This window comes from Dysidea avara, chromosome 9, assembly GCF_963678975.1.
Source record: "Dysidea avara chromosome 9, odDysAvar1.4, whole genome shotgun sequence".
NCBI lineage: Eukaryota > Metazoa > Porifera > Demospongiae > Dictyoceratida > Dysideidae > Dysidea > Dysidea avara.
The window spans coordinates 35,909,135-35,920,773 of record NC_089280.1 but is presented as its reverse complement, the minus strand read 5'-3'; the positions used below and the strand labels follow the sequence as shown (position 1 = coordinate 35,920,773).

General features: G+C 40.7%; 1 protein-coding gene across 8 annotated transcripts in view; it reads right to left on the bottom strand.

The window, feature by feature from the left end:
* LOC136266990 (Fanconi anemia group A protein homolog) overlaps positions 1–11,639 on the bottom strand; it is a gene marked incomplete in the record, with an annotated part of 52,134 nt that overhangs the window by 30,516 nt on the left and 9,979 nt on the right. For all 8 annotated transcript variants that reach the window (XR_010706437.1, XR_010706436.1, XM_066062044.1 and 5 more), the window contains 4 exon segments: positions 1,658–1,740; positions 1,838–1,981; positions 4,561–4,674; positions 10,691–10,824. Coding sequence is in view for 6 of the 8 variants with exons in the window: in XM_066062044.1 (XP_065918116.1) it covers positions 1,658–1,740; positions 1,838–1,981; positions 4,561–4,674; positions 10,691–10,824 (475 nt within the window).

Here is an 11,639-nt window from a genome sequence, read left to right as displayed (position 1 = left end):
CGCTTTGTAGTTTCTTGGCCGCGCGACTCACTACCGTGAGTCTTGATGTTCACATTGAGCTGAATCCTGAAAAATTAAAAGTGGATTTTTTTTCTCAACAGAGTTAACATTTCAGCCAACTAGATGGTTACTGGTAATAGCAAAGGTGTCAACAACAGACACGTACGGTTTGGCTCCATTACAAGTTCGGGAAAGGGCTATAATGGACACTGTACTTATATGGCTTCCACATAGGAAATGTATTGAGAAAATTTTGATTGGCCATAAATATCATGTCAAACATTTGAACAAAAAGATTTTGCCCATGTCTCACATCCACGTGTGCACACACACACTACACACACACATACTACACTACACACACACTACACACACACACACTACACTACACACACACACACACACACACTACACACACATTGCACACACACTACACACACATTGCACACTTCACACACTACACACACACACACTACACACACACACTACACACACACACTACACACACACACACACTACACACACACACACACTACACACACACACACACACTACACACACACACACACTACACACACACACACACTACACACACACATACACTACACACACACACACACTACACACACACTACACACACACACACACACACACACTACACACACACACACACACTACACACACACACTACACACACACACACACTACACACACACACACTACACACACACACACACACTACACACACACACACACACACTACACACACACACACACACTACACACACACACTACACACACACTACACACACACACACACACACCACACACACACACACTACACACACACACACACACTACACACACACACACACACTACACACACACACACACACTACACACACACACTACACACACACACACACACACTACACACACACACACACACACTACACACACACACACACACACTACACACACACACACACTACACACACACACACACACTACACACACACACACACACTACACACACACACACACACTACACACACACACACTACACACACACACACACACACTACACACACACACTACACACACACACACACTACACACACACACACTACACACACACACACACTACACACACACACTACACACACACACACACACTACACACACACACACACTACACACACACTACACACACACACACACACACTACACACACACACTACACACACACACACACACTACACACACTACACACACACACACACACTACACACACACACACTACACACACACACTACACACACACACTACACACACACACACACACACACTACACACACACACACACACACTACACACACACACACTACACACACTACACACACACACTACACACACACACTACACACACACACACACACACACTACACACACACACACACACACACTACACACACACACACACACACTACACACACACACACACTACACACACACTACACACACACACACACTACACACACACACACACTACACACACACACACTACACACACTACACACACACACACACACACACACACACACACACACACACACACACACACACACACACACTACACACTACACACTACACACACCTCATTCTCATCACAAAAGGGGGTATTTCCCTGCACTGTTCAAACTGCTTCAAGGCTTGTTCAACATTATCACTCTCACCCTCCTAATATCACAATACACAAACTTCATAATAATATACAATACAGCAAACTAAACTCTGAATTAACCAAATGCCAAAATGATTATTCTACTAAGCTAACCTGTCCAATCTCACTACCTTGCCTCTCCAACAAGTCCCCATCAACAACACCAAGGTCCTTCAATCTTGTCAGAGCCACCATGATGTACTGGTCAACTAGTGACTTGTGTTTCAACAAGTACTTACGTAGAAACTTGACATGTACCTATGAAATGATGTCAATTGTGAACAATCAATAAATAATTCTTCTGTATAGTACAAGAGAGTAACAAGTGGTACATGATAACATGGTAGGGTCACCAATATTATACATATTATATTTTTAGTTGTTCTTAACGTTCTTATATCTACAGTACAGAATTTCATATTCATTATCAAGACAGTATTCACTTTGTCAGTGATATAATGTGACTTTTAAATAGACTTGTCCATTCAGTGTTACAAAATTTAGCCATAAATTTTCAGGGTATATATGTGACCGGCTGAGAGAAAACCTGACTTGTTTGCATAATTCTGTTTTTGAGATAAATACCATTGAAATACATTGGGTAAAAATGTGTGCTACATAATAATTTTACACAACATTTCAATCATCTCAGTAAACAGTGCAGGAAGACTCAAACTGAATAATCTAATAGAGCAGTGGATTTGCCTCTTAAATGTGAGTTATGTGTTTTTGCTTACTTTGTGGTAAAACGTAACTTTATCATCTCCATTTATAAGCTTGATCAGTCTTCTTGTATAGCAAGGGTGCGTTTAAGTCAAAAACTATACCTTGATGAATGTCCCAGTTCATTGTGAATAAAATGGTACAAGTACCAACTCTGTAGCCCATTGCACTTGAGAGATATGATCGATTAAACGAGTGCCCGTAAATTTTTTTCTGTATAAGCACTGTACAGATCGATTGTTTTGCTCTTCTTTTTGTCTATCGCTATAACTCCAAAATCACTTACCAGAAATGCCTAAAACTTTACCAATCCATCGCATTTTCCCTCTAGACAACAAAATGTCATCAAATGAAACTCAAGGAAAATGCAAACAAGTCAGGTTTTCGCTCACCAGGTCACATATATAATATATGTACAAGTACACACAAAAAATTTGGAATTTTCAACTAGAGTAGGGACCATAGCACATCGATAAAAAGTACTGAAACAAGTTGGAGTAGTGCACGATATTAAATCACAGTAAAACAATAAGAAGTGTTGTATCCCTACTGTGTTCCAATAACAGAAATGCACAGTAGGGATATAACACTTCTTATTGTTTTACTGTGATTTAATATTGTGCACTTGTTTCAGTACTTTTTATCGATGTGCTATGGTCCCTACTCTAGTTGAAAATTCCAATTTTTTTTGTGTACTTGTTTGTCAACTTTTTTTGTAAATAATTATTACAGTATGACCACGCATACCACTGGTGACGCGCGCCCCAGCTATATCAATTATTGTCTGAAAAGTGAAGTATCTGTTGTCAGCTGTTACACAGCAGTACGAATCAAGAACTGTTCGTAAAGCATCTCTGCAATCAAAGTAGCTACTATGAAAAATACGGACGATTTCTGTTACAAAGGGAAGCCATCACGTATTACTGCCACATTGACACTTTTCGCTGTCAGCAAAGATGAATGGGACACAAAGGAGGACACTGGTAAGTCCATGAAGAATGCATTGTATGTACTGCAGTATGCCAAAGCACCTCTCGGGCCAAAGCGACATCAAACAGTGAAAAAATCAAGCCCGTAGCCTTAGCCATTGTCGAGATATGATTGTCTGAAGGCATCAGTCAGCCAGTCAGTAGAAAATTCTGTTAAATAATTTTTTTTTAAATTCCGTAGCAACTCGTTGAAAACATTTCGGATCAATCTGAAGGCTTGTTTTGCCTAACCAATACTGCCTCATCATTGTCAGGGAAAATTGAGGCTGGTTTTTGGGTGATGTTATTTCATGGGCCACGCCTACTCCTTTGTGGTCCCCACTATACAGTACCATTATTTTTTTCTTGACTACTACAGTAGAATAACTAACTATAAGATTTGTGATTACTCTATTAGAGTATCTGAATTATCCAGCAACATCAGCTGCCAGCTCTTCAGACAACACAGATTGTATACAGAAGTTCCTTAAATGCAGTTTCATTTTTTTTTTACTAAAATACACTCTGTACAAACTCAGGACACTTGACATTTCAAACTATTCTCCAAATACAACGAACATCTCTCTATGACAGGCACTTTGACACACTGGTAAAGGTTTTACTCTTTCAGAGGTACACTGTAAAATACATGGAACCAGTACCTGTTGGGACCACAATCTTTAGCAGGGCCGCCCACACTTGGGCAACTGGGGCATTTTGCCCCAGGTCCCAGCCTGAAAGGGGCCCCAGGAGGCCCCATGAAGGGCCCTTTGAATACCTGTTTAAAAGATCGATATACTCTAATAAAGCAGTCAGACCTAAATACTCTAATAGAGCAGTCACAGTATTCTTCAGAGGAGCAGTGTAGCAAGCTTATATAAGGAGATATGGTTGGTGAGGGGTAGCTATTGTCATTGTTAGCAGGTCATGACCTTTTTTTTGGTCTTCAACTTACAGCTTGGGTAAAGTTGTGATTCAGAATGGAAACCTCCTTGCCTCTGGGGCCCCACTTTAACTCTTTTGCCCCGGGCCCCTTAATTTCTCTGGGCGGCCCTGATCCTTAGTGATATAGCTATTAGAGCAAACTTTGATCAAATGATCTCACAGTAAACAGATTATAAAGGACCTCAACTGTACATTACTCACCTTCAAATAAGAGCTGGTCTCATGAGGGATCAGATCAGTGAAACATTTTACTAGGAACTGAACAGACTTCTTAGGAACAGTGATCGCATTGTTGATGGTGTCTCCTATCACCTCCTGTATAAGAGAGAGAACATGTTGTTGTGTACAGCATAACACTGTGTACAGTGTAAACTAGTCACCCACACTGGGTGTGGGTATAACAAGTTTATGTTGAGCTACTTCTATAAACCAGGCCTCATGCAGCTATATAGCTAGCTCATTTAGAATTACCGTATTTGACTGGTTAATATCCGTGGCTCATATAAAATCCACCCCCAGGATAGTAGCCACTCCACAACCATAGAATTATAGTCATAAGAGCCACCCTCTGATAAGAGCCAGAGGAGGTTGGACACACTTAAGCATCACTAAACAAATTATACACAATTCATTTTATTGAGGAGGGTGATAAACCAATCTCAGTGTAATACAGTAAATCATCATTGTTCCATTTATAGAATACATACGTGACAGTTGTACAAATATAACCAAACCGCAACTATTAATTTCACCCAGAATTCAAGTGCTTTTTACAAAACAAAGTACATTGTCTTGAAGCTTACCTGAAGCATATTCTGAATAACTAACAACCCCATCATTTGTATTGTGATTACTGAGGGTCACGTGAAATACCAAGTAATATATTAAGGTAGTGCTTGGAGCACATCCAATCTTCTCTGGATAAGAGAACTGGCTTGTATCTGAATATACTGAAGCAAGTGTTGTTGTGACACGTTTGAAGCAGAAAAATGGCATTTTTGAGAGAAGTTAAAAATATTATTCTTCACTCGTGAATCCATATAAATGAAGTGGGCTGAACCCCACAGTAGCTACCCTCGGATAGTAACCACCTTCACATAGTAGCCATAGGGTTTCCTTGCTGAAAGCAGCCACAGCTATTAACCAAATATGGCAAAAATTATGTATGCACACTAAATACTATTATTTTAGCTAATAGATTTTGCTTTCAAATACCGTACGGAGGGAAACTTTGGAGGAGGGAAAATTTGGCGAATCAAGCAAAATATCACTGTTGGCGAAACAAAATTTGACGAATTGTTAGCAAAGCGCACGCCCTATTGAATTAATTAGATCACTATTCGCTGTGCCCGAAGCGAGAACCGGAGTGCAATGCCTCTCAGCGGTTCGGCGCCAGGAGTCAGCTACCAACTAAAAGATGATATTATATAGACAGTAGATCTACACCCTCTGGAATAGTGAATATCGTACTTAATAATATGGTCGGACTCACTACTTGTCGCATCCGTTTCGAGGTGCACCTCAAACTATAGTATGTTCACGTTGAGCTGAACCCTGAAAAACAGCTAAAAATTAAAAGTGGATTTTTTCTCAACAAAGTTAACATTCCTGCCAACCAGATGATTATTGTTAACAGCAAAGGTGTCAACAACAGACACGTATGGTTTGGCTCCATTACAAGTTCGGGAAAGGGCTCTAATGGACACTGTATTTATATGGCTTCTTCATAGGAAATGTATTGTGAAAATTTTGATTGGCCGTAAACATTATGTCAAACATTTGAACAACAAGATTTTGAAATATTTTTAGCGGATCAAGCAGTACTGCAAATGAGCCAAATTTCAAGATCGTGTGTAATTGCATCCATGATTTATTAAATGTTTTTTAGGATTCAGCTCAACGCGAACATACTATAGGCGACCTCGAATGAACAGGGAATGAAGTTTGAGGATACCACGTGTACAGTAACTATAGTACGTTCGCGTTGAGCTGAACCCTCAAAAACGATTAATAACTTACGATTGCTACATCGCATGGGGCTCCTGTATAGCTCGATACGTAGCACTTCTCGATCCGCTAAAAATATATTAAAAGCGCTTCATTCGAATGTAAGACACTCCCGTTATGGCACTGTAAAGTTTCGCCATACATTTTCAATGGGGAAGCCTCTAAAGCGCGGCCCTTTGATGGTCATGTTGACACATGTTTGTGGCGAAGCCAGACGTCACATACCCGCCCTCAACACGCATGATTTCACCATCCCTTATGTAAGAGGTTGTAATACACTTTTACAAGAAAAATAAAACAGATTTTGTGTGTGTAAAACAAAGTTGCATAAGTAGAAGAGCTGGGGCCACTGTTGCACTGTAATTAGAAGATAAGTGGCCTGCTTATATTCAGGTAAAAACTTCTTCAGCCTCAAAAGAGAAAAAAACCATATAACAGCTCAAAATCCGTTATGTAGCATTGGTGTTCCTGCAAGTGAGCCAAACAACATGTATTTTACTTCACATTCATCACAGCTGACTATCATCTTCTGTTCCCATTTAGTCAATTTGTCATTTTAATACTTTTCTCATCACTTCGCCACACATGTACACAGTTTTTCCAGCCAGCATTTTGTTTTTGAAGTTACATTCCCAAAAAACTCTAAAAGTTTCAACAAATGAAATAATACTGTTTGTATGAATTTGGGCTGATAGTACCTGTAGTGACTTCCAAACACTCCTGCACTGATTAAATATACAAGGGATGGTATGTTCAACTTCTGATAGCACAATAAAGCAATGATATTTTTTATTAAAGTGCACACACTTACACGTACTTCATCTGTATTTTTATGTACTTCACAGAGTTTAATCTCAGCTACCTGATGACTCCTGGGAAACAAAATCAAGTTGTAACACCAATGCTGCAAATATCAAACAATCTTACATCAGATGAAGTAAGCCCAGAAGAAGACTTGGACCCGCTGCTGCTAGTGGACAATTCATTAATACCACCATCACCATCTTCACTATCACTGCCGATTTGGATGAGGAATTGCTCTAGAAGTTCTTCATTACTCAAGTCTCATCCAAATACACAACTGGTCTTCCTTCAGTTCTGTTGCACCTCGTTCGTCTTTAATATTTATGATACTGATGGACTGTGCAGGGCTGCTCATAGCATACCCTGCACATACGTGTAGTGAAATTAAAGCACAAACAGTTTCAATGCTAACCTCTTGTCATTAATCGTCTTGTACTTAAATCCTATATCACTCAACACTCTTTAAAGCAATGTTCTACCCCCAGAGAAAACACCATCATTCTTAAGTTTGGCCTAAGACGGAGTAAGTGACAAAGTTCCAGGTTTCAAAATTTAACTTACCAAAATCTTTGAGAGCGATAGATTTCCTCCCTTCCGTACAATGAATGGATCTTGTCTGATAGTATCTGGGTTAAAACTGTCTGTATCAACAAGGACTCGTGAACATTTGTACCTGACGATTACAGAATTAAGAGGGCTTGTGCAAAGTGCATTTTGTTCCTTTTTCTTGGCGTAAATAAATCGCCTTTCTTGCTGTACTCCATTCTAATGGATGTCCTTGAAATCCCTGCGTGGCGTAATGTATGCCAAAACCCAGCAAAGAAGGCATGATACAGTACCGGTGGCCTTCGAGATTCTCTCCGTGATGTTGATAGAAATTTTACATTTCTTCACTTCTTGCTTAAAGTACTCCCATAGTTTCATAAGTAGATACTTCGTTTGGCTGTTTAACGTCTTCCCAAAAGGGTTTCGCTCCGCACTCGCTGACGGTACACTGGACGCCATATTCTCAACAATTAAGTGCGCGCCCGTAACATGGGCTTACGAATAAATGCGTCATAAACATTATGTTTAAAGCCTTTGATCTTGTATGGCTTCTTAATCAACAACTCAGGATTCAGCTCAACGCGAACGTACTATAGCTAGGGTAGTTTGAGGATACCACATGTACAGTAACTAGCTAGGGTAGTTTGAGGATACCATATGTACAGTAACTAGCTAGGGTAGTTTGAGGATACCATATGTACAGTAACTAGCTAGGGTAGTTTGAGGATACCACGTGTACAGTAACTAGCTAGGGTAGTTTGAGGATACCACGTGTACAGTAACTAGCTAGGGTAGTTTGAGGATACCACATGTACAGTAACTAGCTAGGGTAGTTTGAGGATACCACATGTACAGTAACTAGCTAGGGTAGTTTGAGGATACCACGTGTACAGTAACTAGCTAGGGTAGTTTGAGGATACCACGTGTACAGTAACTAGCTAGGGTAGTTTGAGGATACCACGTGTACAGTAACTAGCTAGGGTAGTTTGAGGATACCACATGTACAGTAACTAGCTAGGGTAGTTTGAGGATACCACGTGTACAGTAACTAGCTAGGGTAGTTTGAGGATACCACATGTACAGTAACTAGCTAGGGTAGTCGAGGCAGGCTTGGCTCTAGCGAAATGACTTGCCCACTATCTCTTGGTCAAGTAGAAAATTGATTAGTTTGAGGCTTGTTTGCTATTTTCTTCGCCACCAAAATATTTGGATGGGGAAAATTTGGCGAATTCATGGTCATTTGCCAAATTCGCCAAATTTTAACAGCGCCAAAGTTTCCCTCCATACGGTAAGACATTGTATTAATTTTGGATTTCATAACTCATGTAATTATCTAATTACAGTGCTTATAGGGTTAGACGAAGGTTAATCCAGGTTAACTGGCTGATACTAGCCCTCTTCATGGGTCACAGGGAAGTCCAAAATAGACGGCTGATCGGAAGGAAGCCACATACAAGAACTCGAAATAGTTACATAGCAGCACTCATGTGCAGTAAATCAGCATATACAAGGCACTGGTGTGAAATACTCTGTTCCCACCACTCCCCTCAGAGGTATTATTGTTTCTTTCCAGTGTACTGGATGGATACAGTACATTGTGAGTATTGCGGCTAGTGCTGGGTACAGTGGGCACTGACACCTATGTGTCTCACCCAAGCCTATAGAGCTCACATGGGCTGAGAACAAAGGCTAGGGGCATGGTGCCCGCAGATTGTCAATCACAAATCTAGGACAGAAAAAACCTTAAATAGGATAGGGAATTGTCAGTGCGTTTCTTTCGTACCCAGTGATAAAGAAGTAGTATTCAAGACAACTGCTTTAGGCTGCATACAAAGTTGTGGAGAAGTGCACAGGTATCCCAGTGCTGGTTTGCTGAGTGGCAATAGCTATGTTTTGCATTGCGTATGCTTGGCTTGAAAGTGGTTTTGTTTCCCAGTTTAAATATGTGTGTAGCAACACTCAGGCACTTGAAGTCTTGTGCACACAATATACCCCGGGGTGGGACTAGTAAGCCATACAGTACTGCCCAAATACAATACCATCTTGTGAGAGTATGAGCAATTAAAAAACATGCTGATTAAAGGGCATATTAAAGGGCGTGGCACCCATTTCGTTTGCTAGTATTCATCCCGTTTCGTTTGCTAGTATTCATCCCGTTTCGTTTGGGATAAATACATGTGAAATAGGTGATAATAGGCCATCATTATTGTATTGCTTGTTTCAATGAAACAAAAGTTGGAGGCGATTATTGATTATTAATTATTCTTGTTATTTCAGTCTCTGACTGCTCTATTAGAGTATCTCAATCTTGAAGGTTTCCAGGACAATACACCCATGTACCCTGCTTAACAAGAGTGGAGGGACTTCCACCCTTCTGCTAAGTTTATATGCACAGCTAATACATTTACCTTAAAACTTGGTCACTCTGTACCTCCTTATATCATGAAATAGCCCATTCACATGATCTATAATCAAATGATTAAAATTTGGTGCGGCTACCTAAAAATTGATGCAGGTAGTGACAGGAAACAAGGAATTTAATAATGATGGCCTGTTTTTTAATCACTCACACTCTCATGAGATGACGTTGCATTTTAGCAGTACCATAGGAGGACTATCAGGTCTTGCAGTGAGAGACCACACAACTCAAGGTTCCACAACAACCTCAACGCGCAATTGAAATTTACTTCCCCAGTTAACTACAGGTATCCATTGACTTGGTGGGCCGCTTCCCAAGTTGACAACAGGACACAGCTGGGTAGGGTGGAGCAACGTGAGTAAAGTTAGTTGCTCAAGGAAACAACAACAACACCAACTTGGCATAACCAGGAATTGAACCTGGAACCTCCAATAAGCAGGTTGATGCTCTAATTATTTGGCTATGCTGCCTCTCTCTCTCTCTCTCACACACACACACACACACACACACACACACACACACACACACACACACACACACACACACAACACACACCTGCAGCCAATGCTGATAAGTTGGGAAGAGATGAGCTCCCTCCATAGAACACTGACGAGCTAACAACAAGGAGGAGTAGAACAGTTGTGAGTTACTGTCAGCCATTGCTGTAGTAACTTGGTCCTTGATGAGATCTAAAAAGTGAACAAGGACTAGCATACATCAGCTAACTCACACGAACTCACTACACACATACTACACACACACACACACTACACTACACTACACACGCACACACACACACACACACTACACTACACTACACTACACACACACTACGCACACACACACATACCACACACACACTACACTACATGTACACTACACAGACACACACATACTACACACACACACACACACACTACACTACACACACTACACTACACATGCACACACACACACACACACACACACACACACACACACACACACACACACACACACACACACACACACACACACACTACACACACACTACACACACACACACATACCACACACACACACTACACTACATGTACACTACACACACACACACACATACTACACACACACTACACACAAACACACTACACACACACACACACACACACACACACACACACACACACTACACGCACACTACACACACACTTACTACACACACTACACTACACTACACACACACACATACACAGGTTCCGTACAAAATGGCACTAAAAGGACTTTGGTTCCTACAGTACTATAGGGGAGATTTAGTGCCACAAGCACTAAATTTTCCCTACATCACTGTAAGAACTGTATTGTGTTTGGGTGCTAAATTCCAATAAATCTTAAGTGGTTCGTTGCACTTGTGCGACACAATTTGTATCCTGTTGCAAGAAGAGTAGAACACAATGCACAATATATGATTGTGCCTGTATCTCCTAACTCTACTATCTTGCACGCGGTAAACTGCACTGGATGTGCA